Source organism: Labeo rohita, chromosome 6 (genome assembly GCF_022985175.1).
Source record: "Labeo rohita strain BAU-BD-2019 chromosome 6, IGBB_LRoh.1.0, whole genome shotgun sequence".
In the NCBI taxonomy this organism is placed as follows: Eukaryota; Metazoa; Chordata; class Actinopteri; order Cypriniformes; family Cyprinidae; genus Labeo; species Labeo rohita.
Window position 1 is genome coordinate 11,572,211 of NC_066874.1, and position 19,410 is coordinate 11,591,620.

The 19,410-nt window shown below is 36.4% G+C and overlaps 1 protein-coding gene across 1 annotated transcript in view; it reads left to right on the top strand.

The window, feature by feature from the left end:
• prkcaa (protein kinase C, alpha, a) overlaps nucleotides 1-19,410 on the top strand; it is a 99,002-nt gene that overhangs the window by 33,165 nt on the left and 46,427 nt on the right. The window contains 1 exon segment of the mRNA XM_051112307.1: nucleotides 1,690-1,772. Within this exon segment, the coding sequence (XP_050968264.1) occupies nucleotides 1,690-1,772 (83 nt within the window).

Below are 19,410 nucleotides of genomic sequence, written 5' to 3' on the forward strand. Positions count from 1 at the left end.
GGGGTTTTTGTTTATATTGGTGCCATTTTTGCCCAAATTGCCGACTTTGTTTTGCCTCAAGCCCGTTTTATTTCCTACCCTGGACTCTTCTAATATTGAACCCGTAAGTTTACCTACTTAAAAAACAGTGACCTTTCCAACTCGCTACTGAGAAATGGTTTCAGTCATTAAACAATGTTATTGACAAGTCAATAAAGCACTAAAAACAAGTTTCTCTGTATGCGAGAGCTCCTCTGTGTGTGTGAGAGAGTCTATATATGTGTGCGGAGACAAAAGACCAGAACAGGTAGAACAGGCTTTACATACTACAAAATAATTTAGGAAGGAAAACATTGAAATTGTTTGTCATTTTTATCCTATTGTTTGTCATATTTGTAGGCTTGGTCAGTGTCTTTGGCCTTTGAAATAACTGAAATGATTTAGCTAAGTGATATGAAAGTGTAATGTGGTCGAAAGACCTGGAACTACTTGATAGCTGTGTGTTTATTGAATAATAATTGCATACCTTAAAACATTCATCAACCAATCAAAATCAAACATTGAAAACCATGTGGTCAGTAAACAAAACATTAAATAGGTAATTAGGACTCTTAAAATAAGTTTTCTGCCCAGTAGACTCAGGGACAGTGTGAATTTTAACGGTTCAAGCCCAATAAGTGAATAAAGGGCAGATGTAGTTCTCTTTCATGGCTTATTGCGATTGAACAGCCAAATACTCACAAAATTATATGCTTGTCGTGGTGAGTATTTGCGTAAACAAAACAGTATGTTTTAAGTGAATATAAACATTTGGGGAAAATATTGTATTTGTTCCAATATGTTATACTTGATCATTAGGTCTTAAAGTGATAAAACCTAATAAACATGCTGCTGCCTATTTCACATGTTTATAATGTTCATCAAACAATAAAAGAGAAAATCAACATATTCATGCTGGAAATGTTTTGTGACTTTAATCAGTGCATATTAATTTATACAGTGGGGACTATGCAGTGTTTTATTTTACATTTCTGTTGGTATAGACCAACCTGAGAAACATGAATTTTATTTGATACATTTTGATGTATAGCATTTATTCATCCTATTGGTTGTTATTAGTAATTAGGACTGTTTGCTTGTCTTCAGTAAGCTTGAGAACTTCCTGCTACTAAGTACTTACATTAGTTAGGCTGTTTGTTTTTGTTGTTATATACAAATTAGTGTTAGGAATTGTGAAATTTCACAATTTGATGTCATATCATCCTTTTTTCCAGCAAAAATAACTAGATCATAATATCAAATTCGTTATATAAAATGACTCATATCATGATGTAAGATTTTAGTCATACAAAAAAATGCAAAACAAACATTATATATATATATATATATATATATTTTTTTTTTTTTTTTTTTTTTTTTTTTTTTGATCCATGTTTGTCCATAGTATATGTCTGTGATTATTTTCCCTAGACAATGGATGCAATAGAGTGTTGAGTCGTTAGTCCACTTATTTACACTGTACATTATTAAATTACTGACTGCAATAAAGAATACACACATAAATCAGAGCAGGAAGAGCAACAGAGTTTGTTACCATTGTTTAGAAAACTAGCTTCGAACTGTTTGCTCATAGTTTTTTATACCAGTGTTTTACAGTTATGTGGGATTTTGTAAATGTAACAGATCTCTCTCTCTTTCTCTTTCTGTCAGTGTGCTGTTTTGTGGTCCATAAACGTTGCCATGAATTTGTCACATTCTCATGCCCTGGAGCTGATAAAGGGCCAGACACAGATGTGAGTATGCAAATACACATGCAAACAGTGGTTCTATTCAACACTTCTCTCTCTCATGGGACATCTTTCTAAATTATACTTGGACTTACACAGCTACTGATTGAGCTCAGCTAAAAATGTATATTTGTGTCACAGCTCACTAAATAAAATAATGTTTGCAAAAGACATGTTTGCACTTACATCAAACACTTTAATTCATTTATTCTTTTTTTTTGGTGTTCATACTTTCTCCTGTCCCAGCTTGGTGTGCAGAAACAACTATAAGTAAACCATTCATAGATGAACTGGGGGTGGGACTGTTTTTTTTTTTTTTTTTTTCCCCAATCATTGACTGACTGGTGGTGTATTCATAAAGCTGTTTTGAAAGCAATGTTTATATTTACAGTCATGCACAATTATATTCAAAACGGAGTGGTCTACTAAAATTGTCCCATTTCATTTGTAATTGTAAATAGTAATTGTTGTAGTCAAGCTATAATTTAGTGAATTATTCCACCTGCCAAGTTATTTTTCATATTTAAATCATGTAAGTAAACATGTAAGTAAACATGTTCTAAAATATAGCATAAATATGGGTACTTGTAAGTGGTGTGTGTGAACTCTCTTGACAAGTGGTGTAGTGGTGGAGTAACCAGAGATAATGTCAGAATGTCATTCAAGCTTCTGAGACACTCCTTTTTATAGAGCACAGCATGGACGACTGTCATACTGTAGCCATGGAATAAATTCTCAGTAAGAACTGTTTACAGAATCGTTGCATAGACTGGGTTTGTGTGTAATTGCATGCTTAATTTGCCAGTGTTTAAAGTCTGAACACAGGTTGCGAAGGGCAAAACATGCACACACGCGCAGCCTGTTTTATTGTGATTAGTTGAAACTGCAGGAGTAATAGCATTGCAAATATCCTTGTGTTAATGACCTTGAGAGCTCTCTGCATTTCATCTGTAAATAAATACCTAGCTCCTGAGAGGGGTCAGAGCAACTCACATCTGTCTTGAGTAAAGTGCTTTAATTGGCACCCTATATGACAGTATTTCCTGTTATTATATACACATGTGTACACACAGAACAAGCTTGTTAATATTGCAAAGGCCTATTCTTTCTGACTGGCATATAATCAAAGCCAAATGCTGTGTTTTCTACACTGTAAGAAAAAAAAAAACAAAAAAAACTGTATGCCGTTATTTACAGTACAAACTAATTTACTAAACCAGTAATTTAACAACGCACACTGCTACTAAAATCTGTTTTGTACTTTTAACATATACTCACAACCATGGGCGTAAATTTCATTTAACAGTAGGGGGGGACAATAAATATAAAATTTCTCATGAGCAATTTTTGAAGGGGACAAATAATACAGTCAAATTGTACTTATAAAGATATGTCCCCACAGTGAAAAACTTTGCTTCTACCATTATTATTGTAGCATGGAGACTGCGTCATTATGGTTATTTTCAAAGTTTTTCTCAGGTTCAATGACAAAGCAGATTTTTCTTCAAAACTATTTATTGCATTGTTTGTTATGTTGTTTACAGTCAAGCCATCAACATACAAAAAAATTTAAACTTGACTGTTATTGTGAAAAAGATATATAAAATAAGTAATGTTTTGTAACAAAATCAATTATTAAATAATATGGTAATTCAAATTGCTTTACATAAAGAAAGAAAAACTATCATAAAAAATAATCACAACAATAAAAACAAGGAATTAAAAAAAGGTTTAAAATTTATTTAAATTGATTAAGACACTTAGAACAGAATAGATATTGATTATACAAAAAAATACAGTGGGGTCAGTTCGGACGTAGCACAGTGCTCATTTAGTAAATGCACAGCTAAACAATATGCTAACTGTGGCCGTTAATGTTAAGTTAACATTATGCCAAGTCGTCACAAATAAAACAATGCATGGGAAACGGCTTTGTCGAGTTAGTTGCAGTGCACTATGCAACAAGCTATTGTAAACAAGCTAACCTTAACTAGATAAGTAATAATTTAATCGCTAATATAGCAGATTCATGGAAAATTACATCGGTAATCAGCATTTTTGCCGCAACTAATTTATGAATGAGTCTGCATCAACTACATTAAAGAGAATCGCTTTATTTAAAGTGAATAAAATACCCTACTTACTGGAGTTCAACATTAATTGAGCCGCAGCCACACACCTGACTTGAACTGGGAAAGCAGGCAGTGGGCCAAACCACTGTGAGGAAGGGGAGGGGGAACTCAACTGTTTCTAAATGCATTTTTTGCGGGGGGGGTTTTCTACTTACACAATTTAGGTATACATACATATATTTTTCACAATAGAGAGTGCGATTTTTTTTTTTTTTTTATAATTTTTTTTTGGGGGGACGTCCCCCCCGGGATTTACGCCCATGCTCACAACCATCTTAATAATGCAGGTGGTAATAGAGTAAGCCACATGAAGAATCAAAGTTAATTACAAGTAGCTTTTCCACAAGCTGAGGTATATACTAATATACACACATGACGGGTAAATAATGGAATAAACAATCATTAAACAACAGAAGATATGACAAAACCCAAATGTATATAACTCACATGAGTATTAAAACAAAATACCTTCAAGTGTGAAGTGTCACTAAGGGAATTCTGGGAGTATCAGTTTATACTTTTTGACTGAACGTTGATTTGTTATTTTTTTACTCCTAAAAAATTGTACAGCATTTTACTGTAAAATTACAGGAAATGTCTAGTTAGAACGTTTACAGTTTTGTATATAGAACTGGCACTTACTGTTAACCTATTAACAGGGTTTTTTATTTATTTATTTTCCATAGCGTTTCTGTAGTGTAGACTAATGCTTTTCATTAAAGGGATAAAAATAAAAATTAGTCATAATTAATAATTCATAAATAACTTACTCCAAACCTGTTCCAAACCTGTACTGAGCCTGTTGAACAAAAAAGATGCTTTGAAGAATGTTGGAAATGTTATTTTATGAAAGTCTGCAGTCAGTGTGTGTTCAACACAAGGAAGAAACTAATAAAAGTTTGGAGCAAGTGGAGAGAGTAATGATAGATTTTTAATTTTTAGGTAAACTAATACTATTTCGATTGGGTGCTCTTTCTGAGACTGCAGGGGTTTGCTATAGTAATTCACATAGACCTAAAGGTGCACTCAGTAAATTATTTCTACATTTATTATACATTTTAGATACAACACATTTAAATAATTTTGTGTTTCAATGGAACTCAAAATTAGGTGAATGAGAGGAAAGTGATTATCATTGAAAATGGCTAAAACATACACTAAAATAATTCATACATGACAAACTGTACTGTTTGTGCCTTTTCTTTAACTTCAGCTTTTTAAAAAGCCCAAGCAGGTGGATTCACAGTAATTGTTTGCAGTGTGTTCTGTTGGAATGGATCCACTGGTAATATTTTGTACGAGGAAAGTATTGTATAGAATAAATTGCTTGGTCTATTCCAAACATAATGATGGGAGCAAAAATTTACATGGCAAGATTCCAGTAGATGTTTTATTAAATTTATTAAATGACAAATTCTTACTGTAGGTCACTTCTGCATAATTCAGCGTGCTGGTGGCACACAAGGTTTACACTAGTAAATTGGTATAGATTGGTATTTATTAGTGGTAAAGACTAATTATTATTATTATTAACCAGTTAGGTTCAGCGAATTACAACTGCATAGTAGTAAATGTACAGTTTATTTAATGAGGACGTCGGATGCCCATTTTACACAAGCTGGTATGATTCTTTAGGGTCTTCGTGAAATGTCTGAAACATACTTTGGTTAAAATTTCTCAGTGGATCTAGTAAAACAACATCCTTTTCACCTTGTCAAAAACAGCTCTGTTCATAGCGACCCATTTTGGTGCATGAAAATGAAGACTATTAAGTTCACTTCTACATTTAACTACAAAACACCTGCATTGCTTATGAGACGTTGTTGCTACTAGAGCCCTGCATTTCACCCCAGGCCCAACGAGCCCAAACTTATTTTGCCCCTAGGGCCAGACTTCAGGCCAATTTTCATGTCATAGCTCAGACGTGGCCAAGGCATCGGGCCTGTTTTAGTCATCTCCTTATTTTTTTATTTTTTAGACATCCATCAATTATGGTGATGAAAAAAATTTGCCTTGCTGATGGAAACAACACGAGGCCATGCTACCGCGACTGTCGCGAGTGGCTCAGGCGGTGTTTAGTGTCCCCGCCAGCAGCAGCAGGGAGTGCGCCTTCAGCGCAGCTGGAAGAGATCCGCGTTCACGTGCGCGCAATAGGCTAAAGCTTGCCGCAAAGCACCGGAAAAGTAAATACCATGAACGTATCGGGGGGAAATAGTAAGGAGATATTTTAATTACTTATTAATAAAATGTTTTCTGAGTCAGTGTCGCAAAGATGAAGTTGATGACCCTGACTCGCCATCTTCTCATTGGACGTGCCTTTAGAGAGTAATTTATCTTTATGGATTTTATAATTAAAGAGTTTTGATTTCAGTTTGATTTTTTTCATTTAAAGTAGTAATTCAAAGCTTTCTATAGATATATTTATCAAGTCTGTGAGTAGTTTTTGAGGACCGCTCCTGCTCAAGACCAAAACTGCAGAAAGCGCATCCTGTTTAATTTCTGTATTTTATAAAAGCATAATGTTTTGTTGATATTATGAGTGCACACAAATAAAAGTAGACCCTTTACAGTTCCGAACAATGTATTACTCTTACCTTTATGAGCGAAAATGATGGCGTATTTTAGTTATTTCCAATGCAAGTGATTGCGCTGGTGCATCCATGTCTTGTAAAGTGTGCTTTAGCTTCCACTCTCTGCACAAACGTTTGGATATGAGTCTAGCGGTGCACTGGGGCTCGGGTCAGACTCGGGCCGAGAATTCTGATAAGCTGACAGACAAGGGCCAGGCTAGGTCCTGAGCATCTCAGGCCAGGGCCGGTCTAGGACCTAGATTTCATGCCCGTGCAGGGCTCTAGTTGCTACAGCTGCTCGAGTTCATAGAAAATGGCCGAACAGCATACAACTGGCTGAGGGCTGACAGTCCATCAGCACTCGTGGGCGGGGCCTGAGAAGTATGGAGTCATACTCCTCAGAAAATCAAAGCGGCTTGATAATTGAGACCGTTTAGATTTTTAGGGGTTTAAAAAAAAAGAGTGAATGGATTTTTATCATTGTAGGGTGGTTGTGTCCACACACTGCTAAGACACATTTATATGCAAACCATGTAAAAGTTAATTTTGCATCCAATGTCCCCTTTAAAACAACAACAACAACAACATGAAACAGTGGTTCATTTTTGCAGTCGAACAGAGAACAGATTCTGTATTTCTCAAAACTATTAAAACAGTACATGCAAACAATAAGCTAGATTAATTTTACTTAATAAAATAAAAACCAGAAATTAGTAATTAATATAATTTTCCCCAGTATGAACATATGTAATGAAATAAAAAGAAATAATCGATTAAAAAAGTAACTGATTACATTACGAAACAATCAGTTAAAAAATACTTCATCATAACTGTAATAAACATTCATTTTTATTTTTTTGTTCAAAAAACCTTCACCTAATCTCAGAAATGACTAATAATGAATCTTAAGGGTCTAGGAATATGTTTCAATTTGATTCTTATTTTGTTTACTTTTTGGCAAACCTTCTGTTTTACAACTTATCATTCAATCTGACAAATATTCTCTTCACATCTATTGTGAATAGACCATTCACATGCATTTATTTTTATTTTTTCTTTTGGTTTTTTGGATGTTGCTTCTTTGACATGGGTGTATATCTACCCACTTTTAATAAACATGATTTCTTTGTTTGGTTTTTACATAGATTTTTTTGTCCGGTTAAATCTGAAGTAGACTATTTTGAGGATGTAATTTATTTAGTAGTTCGTGCGCTCTGGGAAAGGTTCATATGTCAGGGGTGACAGTTGTTCATTATCATTTCTCTCAACATGGAGAAATTTTCCACAGGCAGTGGAATGGAAATTAAAATCAGATCGAACTCTTCTTTCTTCAGATGTTCCTTCAGAAGTGGAGTATGTGCTTTAACAATTAAATAACTAAGTTAACAAATAGAAAATAAATAAGAATTACAAGAGATTATCTCATTCATTCAGCCTGGTTGTATCTTTTTACATGAAATTGCAAGCAGGGTCCCCCCTGCCTACACACACATAGGTGTGTATATATGTATACACATTTTTCAATAATCAAAACATTTTAATATTTATATTCTGTTATAGTTCATCAACATTATTTGTTTAATTGTCATTCACAAATGCTAAATTGCAGTTCTATCTTTCACTAAAGCTGTTAAGTTTTTTGTCCGATTTTTTATTTTTTTTGTATTCAGATAACAGGTTGTGATTCAACTCATAGCTGGTTAGCTTGATTCATGACTCATAAAGCTTTGATGAAGATTAAACATGGAATAAATACATCCAAAAGCCATTCACATTACCTTTCATACTCTTATTTTCATTTGTATGAACACATGTCATGTAACAAAATCTCAGATGTAGCATGTGTCATGTGATCTTATCTTCTGCTTTTCCTCCAGAGTCCTCTTTGATGTTTTGCTGCAGGTCACACTGTCTATCATATCATCAGGGCTTATTGTTTAGGCCTGCTTTCAGTCTACATGCATATATCTCTGCCAATTTCTGCACAATTTGCTGGGCATTCACAATGCCCACCCTTTGCATGTTTATGTATTTGTTTTTCTTGTTTATCCATTCCAAAGAATTTAGCATATTTTTCTCCCAAAATTAGTATAGAAATGTGCACAGTTTTTTGTGTACCGTAGGTTCTAATGGCTTCTGTGAGGAATTCTTCTCCAGCCTGTTGTTTTTTGGTGTTTTTGTGGTTACATTCTTCCGGCAGTTGCATCCATGTCGATGTAGACGAGTGTTGATTATAAGAAGCCTCTCTTTCTCTGTGTGTTTGTTGTGTGTGTAGCAGGCTTTTCTAATAGAAAATCTCCATGCCTCATTGATTCCATTACAAATCCATTAGCTCCCTCAGCCCACTGGAGGCCTGATCTTTAGGATGTCCTTAATGCTGAGCATCACTGAGCTAACAGCACAGGCACAAACAGCCTGTCTACTCGCAGGCTTTTGTTCTCCCAGAACAGTCCCTCTTGAATTTGAGGGGAAAAATTGCAATACTCAGTGTGTCAGTGTATGTTGGGAATTGCCCCGCTTTGCTGGTTTAATCATCTGAAGGCAGCTTTTAATGTAATATTATATTAATATATTTTATATTATTAATATAATTAATATGATATTAATGGTATATTGTATTAATTATAATATATATCATTTTATTTTATTGTAGTTATAAGTGAAGAGCGCCTGCACTTCTGGAAAGAGCATCACTCTTTCCACAGTTAACTGCTGTGATAACCATTGTGTAGAAATAAGGAAGCACATGAAATATGCCTATTTCGGCAACGATTTTTACAATGCACAGTACAGACAATTACAGAGAATTTAAAAAGGTAATAACATACACAAAAAATAAAACAGAGATACTCTAACAGTGCTGTCTCTTCTAGGTCTTCTGAATCCTATGCTTGGCTTGTGCTCGGCCAGCAGATCTGCGAACCTTAGTTTATTATGTTTACTGTGAACTGTTTACTGTTACATTGCAAAAACATTTTCATGATTCATTTCATATTTTTATGACTTGTGTTTGATGTGTGTTAGATTATGTATGCATCAATGTGATTATTACTGTATATTATTACTGTACTGCTCAGTTTTATAGTTCAGATGCAATATTTTAAAAATGACAAATCTGTTTAACTGCCTCATTATTATATTATTATTATTATTATATTATTTAAATTAGAACATACTTAAATCAGCTTACTAAATTCAGTAATATTTAAATAATGTACACATAAATGAATTTAATTTGATTCATGTGAAAAAAAACTTAATGTGGATTGTAAACTTTCAAAAAATAGTGTGTATTTATTTTGTTTTATTTTATTATATTTTATTATATTTTACCTTAAATATATACTGTAATGTAATCACGTATAAGCCTATGAAGATTGATCCAAATGGATTCATTGGCCAGAGGATCTGGCCTAGTTGTAGTATGTTTTCCGAAATACCATCTGGTGGATATTATGTGAAGCACAACAAATATCTAAATTTTAAGAAGTGCCTGAGCTGTGTGGGTTTGCATGACACATTTTAAGGGCACATTTATATTACTCAAATAACTGACCCTGAGTCATCACATGTTTTTATTAAATTACTCACAATTTCACCCTGGAGTTTGCAGTTTTTTTTGTACAAGAACGGCTCTGATGTTGTTGTTCATATTGTTGAGATGTAGGTAATAAAGCTTGGGTAGTCATGAAACAGTACCCCCAGGTTCAATAATTTTCAACTAAAATCATAATTTAAACAGCATCATAACCAATACCTGGAATATATTTCAGCCTCATTTCTCCCCAATTCATTCCCACAAGATTTTTAATTAAAAAAAAAACTTTGCCAGTGGCGAAGCTACATTTTTAATTGTGGCCCACCCAATGAGAAGGTGGTTATTATTATTATTATTATTATTTTTTCCCCAGAGTTGTTTATGGGTTGTTTTGTTGTTTGCGGTTTTGAACCAATGTGCTATGTTGCATTTTGTGTTGCCAATTTGATAATGTAGTTTTCATATGGCTACTACACTTTGCCACCACATTTCTGGCCTCGCCCTCCTCTTTTGCTATTTTATTTTACATTTACTTTGCTCCAGTATAAGCAAAAAAATGTCAGGTAAGATACAAGCAACCCAAAGCAGGCTTTGTGTTTATGACTGCTAGCATGCAAATTACAGTACTTGAAATTTGAGACCACATCTCAGTCTTTATAAAAAGAGAGTTTTTCCTCATTTTGAATAGACATAGTTCTACATGTGGTAGTTTTGTTCACAGGCATTTTTGAATTCCTTGGTGAGAGTAAATGCCTGGGGCAACAAAAGCAGTTTTTGGATGACTAATGCAGTTTAATATACAACACCTTTGAAACGATGGTGTCACAGTATTTAAATTTGTTTTTAATGTATGCATTTACAAGAAAAATAAGCCTCCTAAAGTCTAACATTAGTCTTCTCTTTGTCATTTGCTGCTGTACCTTGTTGTCATTTGGTCATATGTACCTTGTTGAATCCTGTCAGATCTTGCCCCAGTGTTTTGCACTGCAGTGAATTGTGCAAAGTTGCTGTTGAAACCTTAGCAATCTTTGCATATTCTCAACTCTTGCCAGGTAGAGAGAGAAAGTGGTTAACCAGAATACATCCTTTGTGCAGGCACCTTGCTCCGATTACCACAGAAGTGGCCAGAGGAGCTGTCCTGACAAATCTGCTTACCAATTCGTGGTGAAGCCATAAATTTCCCTACTAAATCACATGACTTTTGTTTGTTTACTTGAACACATTTAAATGCAGGTCAACTCTGACAGGATTTTGAAATCATGTGGAACTTTAGCTTTAATGTAGTTCAAAGTCCACTGTAGATTTGTTTTGGCGTGGCTGTGCATGTGAGCTTTGGAAATGGGCCAGGCAATTACAGCATGTTTGGGTGACACCCCCTAGTTAGCTTGACACTCCATGAGAAAGAGATGTTAATTGGGCCTATAAATAAAACAGATATGACAAGCCTGGTACCCACCTGCTCAAAAGAGCACCAGAAACACCTGGTCAGACAAAGGAAGCAAATAATGGTGGAAGAAGCCAAAGACACAGAAAAATAATGTGAGAAGAGGAGGGAATGATGAAGCAACGAGAATGAGAGTAAAGCATGAGTTGTGAATGCAGTATGAATAAACATAGCTAGAGTAAGTTGATACCACCTGCGATGAGTTGACTTTTAAAAGGTCAGGCTGAGCCAAGCCAAATTCCAAACTCACATTTACATCTGCTCACCTGATGACAAGCTTATGACAATGAGTGTCTTAAGTAGCGCTGGACAATAAAAATGCATTTTTACTTTGTTACTCTACTTACTATAAGCACATTTTTCTCTACTTCATCAGAGTATTCCTATTTTGGGAAACGTCAGTATGTATCATATCATACTTTTACTCTACTGAAGAAATGAACACCCGGTCCAAGATACAACAGTGAAGTCTTTTATGTGAATGAGGCAATTCTTTTCATTTACACCTATTGCACTGAATGATTCTAAATCTGCTGTAATAGGGCATCCTGTTTACATCAGTGGTTCTCAACCAGGTGGTCTTAAAATTCAAGGGGGGCACAAAATTATTGTTATGAATATTATTAATTAGGGGTGCGAATCTTTCGGTACCTCATGATTTGATTCAAATCGATTCTTGGGGTCACGATTCTGTCACGTTTGGTGTACGGGGAAAAAGAGATCAGGGTCCAAATGCAGGAAAGGATAATTTTAATGAAACAAAACACAAAAGAACATAAACCAAAAGGCCAACACGGCACAACACCACTAGAATCAAAGATCAAAAACAAACCGAACAGAAACACACACGAAGACAAAAGACAATGCAGACCTGAACAGGAGTGAGAAGTGAGAGTTCTTATACAATAGTCCAGAGTGTGAACAGCTGTGAGCGTAATCAGTGCAAATGACAAGACAGACGTGAACAATCAGGGGAGTGCAGTGCAAGGGGAACAGCGACCTCGAGAGGCTGAGGGAAGACCCACAGCCCCGATCATGACAGATTCACGATTTTTAATCAGGATTCCCAATTTTTCATCACTTTTTGTGTGCACACTGGACATCAAAAGCACCAGTATTTTAAACCAAAAACAAGTCTAAAATATGGGTAGTCCTGACTCAAGAAATTAGTGTTTACTATAAACTTCCTAATAAATCAAAAATATTTTACACTTCCTGATAATCCGATAATACCATGTTCAGAAAGGAAATGACATGTACTTCAAAACCCCTAAATACGAGATGGGAATATGCTTAATCTCATAACTGTATTGTAAAATTATAATAGTGTATATAAATTGCGGGTATCAGGGAGCCGTTATTAATATGCGGGGTAGTGAAACCAATTTTGAATGCACGTTTGCATTTTACTTTCACTTTCAAGATTCACGATCACACAGAGCTGCAGCAGGCCAACTTACTACATATTTTACAAGATTAGATGTTTGTCAGTGGTGCTCAGGATCTGCAAATCATTCGCCACTGTCCTATCAGTCATCTCTACTTACTCTGTTTATGTGGAAAGTGAAATATATTATGTATTCTAATGATACAAATCGATAGATGTAAATCGATTTTTTCCCCCACCCCTACTACACTGTAAAATCCAGTAGTTGACCTTCCTTAGATATAATTAGTTATCTTTACTAGGTTTTATCAAGTTACAGCTAATTTCAAGGCAAATAAAACTATTTACTTACTGCTTTAAATTATGCTTACTTGAAATATTCAAATAGCCTCAAATGAACCAATGACATTAATAAACCAATGAGAGGTAGCAACAGAAGAAGAAAATAAAAGTTTTTGAGGTGGGGTAATTCTTAATAGACTTTTCACTCATTTCCTTCATGTCTGCAGTTATCTTTCACTAGTTTCCCAAACTTATCTTGAATGTTGAATTTTCAATACAACTGAAATATTTGAGAGAACATCACAAAAGCTGACTTCATAAATTGATGTTGATTTTTCTAAAATGTTTTTAGTGGTTAATATGTGAATCGACCCTCCACCCCTATTATTAATCATATATTAATTAAAACATTTATGAAAATTCTAAAGAGACATGCAGTAATTTTTCCCTGAATAACTATTGATTTATTGAAGAACATAAAGTTCTCAAAACTTATGGAATCACAAAATAAATTGTGGTTAATTCATTTAACTATACAGCTCTCAAAAGTTGTGGTAATAATAATATACTATATACAGTGGACTCAAAAAGATTAAAAACATTGGTTTAAGCTCATTATAAATGGTTGAGTATGGCAACAGTTGTATATCTCCAAAACTATAGATAGATAGATATTAGGAGTATTTTTACTGGAGTAATATTTAATTAGGGTATCGAAACTTTAACTCAAGTACTTAATTTGTGTACTTTGTCCTCCACTTGTCTGAGACAGAAGAATTTGTCATGAAAGCTTTTGATTACATTCTGTTCTTGCATGTTATTTGACTTCCTTAAATCTATTTAAATGTTTGTGGTAAGCTATTTACATTTTGGAATTTGTCTGTCATTGCATCTGTTGCTTTTCTGTAAAACCATCTGTATTTGGTCACTTAAATTTTTTTCTATCTGAAGTTCTATTTTTCTGTAATGTCTGGGATCCTGAACAAGGCTTTTTGAGACCAGCAGCTCTTCAAGCTATAATCACTCCCTTCAGGATGTGGCCTTATTGGAGTGAGATTTGATTGGCTGTTGCCGTGGGAGCTGGGAGACTCATCGCGGTGGGTTACTACCAGCAGGAAGTGATTGGTTGGTAGGTGCGGCTGTAAGAGGTGAATGATTTCCATCTACCAAATGTCAGGATTTAGAAGAGGAGGCTGAGTGGTGGCAGCTGGGAGTCTCTTTTGCGCACTTTATAACCCCAGAGTGATCTAGCACTGATGCCTGACATCATGCATCCATTACGCCAAAGCTGGGATTCTCAGTAATTACTTGATTCACTAAGATGTTATAAAATTAAATACAGCAGTTTTCCAAAACTGGTATTACTGCATCTCTGCCCTCTTATTGTGCTCTCTCCTTATCTTTTGTGCCATTTTGTGCCACTATTTTCTGTAGATCCTCCTAAGGTCTGTCAGATTAAATTGAACTTTTGACCAGTATTGTACGTACATATTAATTAAACTTTATCTAAGGTAATCTCTGTTTATATAGAATGTTATTATACCTGATATTATTATTATTATTATTATTATTATTATTTTGCAGATTTTTTTTCTTCAGTAATTTATTCACAGTTCCTGATTACCACTTCAGTAAATGAACATCAGTGCTTTTATACTTTTTTCCTAGCTGGGTATGGGCAGTATTTCCCCCTCCCATTTAACCAATATATATAAATACTAAGACATTGTCATATTATTAATATTAATAAATATGATATTAGCCTGTGTATTGTATTGCTACCTTAAATATGCCTTAACACAATTTAGAAGTTATACACATCTGAGGTGCTTTTTTTAATAAATTACAAAAATGTCTAGTGTGTTTGCTTTTAGAATTTAAATACAAACTTTTTTGCTTTTACTTTTTTAGCTATTTTGCTAGTGAGCTCCCAACGTGATGTCATTCACTGTACACTCAAATTCAAAGTGTTTGGGCGCTCGCACTCTTTCAAACTCGTAATAAGCCATTGAATGATCAGTCAAGGAGTGACGCTGGAAGAAAAATAAACAGTGATTTTCAAGTTTTTTAGGTCTAACATAGGTTTTTAGGTACAGAAATTGAATAAAGTAATCAAATGTAAAATAGCATTGCATATTTTACAGTATAAATTAAAGATTAATATTTATTATTAAGTCACAAAAGCTATTCAATAATCAAGAGCAGCGAGTGATTTCCTTCTTGTTGCTGTTTGTTTAATATTAAGAATACTGATACTGTACGTTCAGTTTGCATGCGTTCTGAAGCGTGGGTTTGCATGCTTCGGATGAGCGCACTGAGTATGCAAGCTCGCGTCTTCTGGCTCTTAAATGTTTAAACTGGCAAAGCTTAAATTAGTTTTTATCTTAAACACAGATAGCAATGTGTGCTGCTCAGGTCTCATTTGCACACATGCGTTATCAGCACCCGGGAGGTGACTGCTCACGTTTGTCCACATTTTTTTCATTGCTGTTATTGTAATGTATTGGAAAAGCCAGAATGCCCATCGATCAACAAAAACATAATTACCAAAAAGAAGTATACTTCAAGTTTATTTAATTAAGTATACGGGGGGCAGTATAAGTATAAGTATATGGCCTAAAGCCTAAGGCCTAATGGTTAGTATGTGTGTTATATTAAATGCTTTTCATTGCATTTCATCTTCATGTTGCGCCTTTCATCTCACGTGTTATGAAAGCGGCGTGCTACCCTGTGTTGTTGTTTGTTTTTTTTTTGTTTTTTTTTTAGCGTTTTATTTTTATTTTTTTTTAGCATTTTTATTTTTGACCCTGCCTTCCTTGTCCACCTGTTGGAGCAGGGGGAACGTGCTCTCGAGGACCACACCATGGACTTTGTGTTTCTCGTGAACTTGACACACTACCCGGACAGCTGCCTCTGCTCGTTTTACCAAGCTGGACTGAACACCGCCACACGAGCGCAGCTGTCTGGGGAAGGTCCTCGAGAGAATCTTCGGTGACCGTGGACTTTGCAGGCGACGACACCAGCCCCACTCATGACCCAGTGCCCAGCCAAGAGGCAAAGCCAAGTGCAACCGACGAGCCTTCGCTGAAGGATCACCACAGAGCTTGAGCGCTTGACGTCAGACGTGAGCCGGCTACAGAGCTCGCCACGGGAGAGAACGATGAGGGAACCTCTGCCCACCGTACCATTGCTGAGGATGAGCTGAGTTTGGAACTGGTACTAATGGACCTGATTGGCTCATCATCAGAACTATCAGTTTACCCTGAACCCTCTGTCTACCCTGACCAGTCTGCCTGCCTGGATTTCCCACCCACCCTCTCTCTCTTGCCTCATCCACTCATCCCTGCCTCAGCCACGCCACCTCTGTCTCCTGACAGCCCCTCTGCTCACCCTCAGCCCACCATCTGTGCGTTGGGCTCACCGTGGGTCTGCCAGTTTCCATCGGCGTCGTGACTGGAGGATCCCTCGTCTTCGCCTCCAGCCTCCGAGTCCTAAACTCCGCCTCGGCACTCTGACCCAGCGACTCTGCCCCGGCTCCTGGCTTCCTCGTCTCCACCGCCACCCGTCGGCCCACCAGCTCCACCGGGCTCCCTCGTCCCCCGGCTTTGCCTTGGCCGGTCATCGACCTGCCATCTCCTCAGGACTCTACTCCTCCGGCTGCGCCTCGTCGCTCCGTCCCACTGGCTCTGTTTGGGCTCCTCCCTCCCTCCAGTCCTGCCTCAGTCCTCTGTCGCTCCGGATCCACCGCAGACCTCCGGATCTCCACCTTAGTCACCTGAGCCTTGGACTCCGCCTTGGCCCTCCGGATCCTCGGTGTCGCCTGGACTCGTCGGCTCTCTGCCTCGGGCTCCACCTCCACTTGCCCCCCGCAATTTGGTCGGCCCCCTGGAGTTGCCAGCCCTTCTTCCACCATGGCTCCTCCCTTCATCAGCTTTGCTGTGGCCTGGGTCTCGCCTGGCTTATCCTGCTCCGGGTCCCTTCTGTCTTCACCCTGGCTCCTTCCTCCTTCTGATCCGCCCTGGACCCTTCTGTCTCCACCTTGCCTCCTCCCTCCGTCGTCCGGGAGAACGTTCACACGCCTGGACTATTTGTATTGGTTTTTCCCTCATGTGCCCATATATGGTGTTCCTGTTCCTGTCCTTGTTATTGTCATTATTAGTTAATTACCTGCACCTGTCTGTCTATCTTTAGCCAATCTTTATAAGTTGCATTCAGTTCAGTGTTTGTCGTCCGGTCTTGTCAATGAGTATGTGTGTTCCTGCCTTCCTTTTGTTGATTTACCTGTGTGGATTTATGTGTGTCTTTTATTAAAGACTTTTCATTGCATTTCATCTTCGCCTTTTAATCTCATGTGTTGTGACAGAATACTTAGTGTACTATTTCAATACTCCTTGGGAGTAAATTGGCCCACTTTCCAGTATATAAAGTATACATTTAAGTATGCTTTAAGTATAAAAGTAGTAAACTTTGAGTACGTAACTAGTTTTATCTATGTTTTAGTTTGTACTGCAACTATACTAAAAGTAAACTCATAGGTATACTGATAGTTTACTAATTAAATAATTGTAGCATTTTTAGTACACTTTGAAGTATTGTCTCAGTAAACTACTAGGTAGCTTTACATCATACAAGTATACTACTATGTCCCTACTAGGAATACATTTGTATATATTTTATTATATGAATATCAGAACATACAAAATATCAAAAGAAAGAACAGGGTAAACTAAAACATTTTATTCTAGCTTTATGCATTCTTTTTATAAACACTTGAATGTGGGTAAGTTTCGTAAATAATAATAAAAAATAAATAAATAATATTTTTAACAAAAAGATGAAAAAACACTTTGAATTGGATTCGGAGCGATCATCAAAACATGGAGTTGATCAGCATCCCAAAGCTATTATTACCTCTTTATGGGTCACATTTTATTCCATAATGTTACAGTTTTGATGCTGTTTTATGGCTGATGTTAAGCATGTGGAAGCATCTATTTGTTCGGTTCCTTCTTCGCTTGTGTTTTGGAAATTCGTAATACATGCTTAATAAATTCATAATTAATATACTTAAAATGTCATTTTAAGTATATTACTGAGAAGCACATAAAGCACATTTCTGAGAAGTCATAAAATGTAGACTAAAGCATACATTCCTATTTTTAGTTTAAAAGAAGTATACTAATAGCACACTTGAATGAACTTCTTTTCATAAGGGTTAGCCAAAACCTGTTTGCTTTGCGTGTTGTTTTTTATAACAAACCATATTGCGAATGCGTTGTCAGATTTAAGTTGAACCGCGGTTCTAGTGCATGCCGAACTGTGCGTGGAGAATGGTACGGTTAGATTTTTTACCGAGAACCATTACACCCCTAGTAACAAATAATAATACATCGAAAATGTAAAAAACGTACAATCTACTTCACTTTTCTGCAGTGCTACAGTTTTAAGTTTATTTTTTAATTTAGGTACGAGGTCATGCGGTGTGACGTATTAATTTGCTGTTGGCCACACGGTTTCACACAATGTGAATTCAACAGTCAGATAGGCTTTTCCCACTGCCCTTAACCCACAGCTTTTAATCCCGGGTAAAGAAACATTTCACACCTATAACTGAAAGTGGTGTTAGCACTGCTTTTACCTGGGGTTATAAAACGTGCATGTGTTAACCCCGCATTGCGGTGCTAAGTTTGTTCAGTGTGAAACGGAGCGGTGTTTGCTAGTTGCTGCTGGACGCTTGGCAACAGACAGCCAATCAGAAATTGAGCAGCGAGGCTCATGTAAACAGCAGCTGCGTTGTGTAAACAGTAGCCGGTGAGAAAAAAGTAAGAAATGTCAAAAGACGGAAAAGTGTGTGAAAATTAAGTGATAAGGAAACATTGTTATTGTTACAGTTATGGTCAGAAAAGTCTGTTCAAGACAAATTGGATGGCATGGTCAGAAATAACAGAGTATTTAAGGAACTGACTGACAAATTAGCTGAGGCTGGGTATCATTTGACTTTTTAATAACTGGCAAGTTGCAGGAAAAGCTGTGTAAACAGGTTGTCTGCTGTGCATCCAATTTGTGACAGTGACACTGTAAATATGCAAATAAGAACATTAACACAGGGTTTAGGAATGTACAGTGTGAAACGTCTGTTGATTAATACCCAGGATTAACAGCTAAACCCAGGTAAAGTATGAGCAGTGTGAAACATGATTACAGATAACCCAGGATTCCATTTATCCGGGGTTTAGAATGACCCAGGGTTAACAATTTCAAGTGTGAAAAGCTTGAACTTTGGAACGCAGC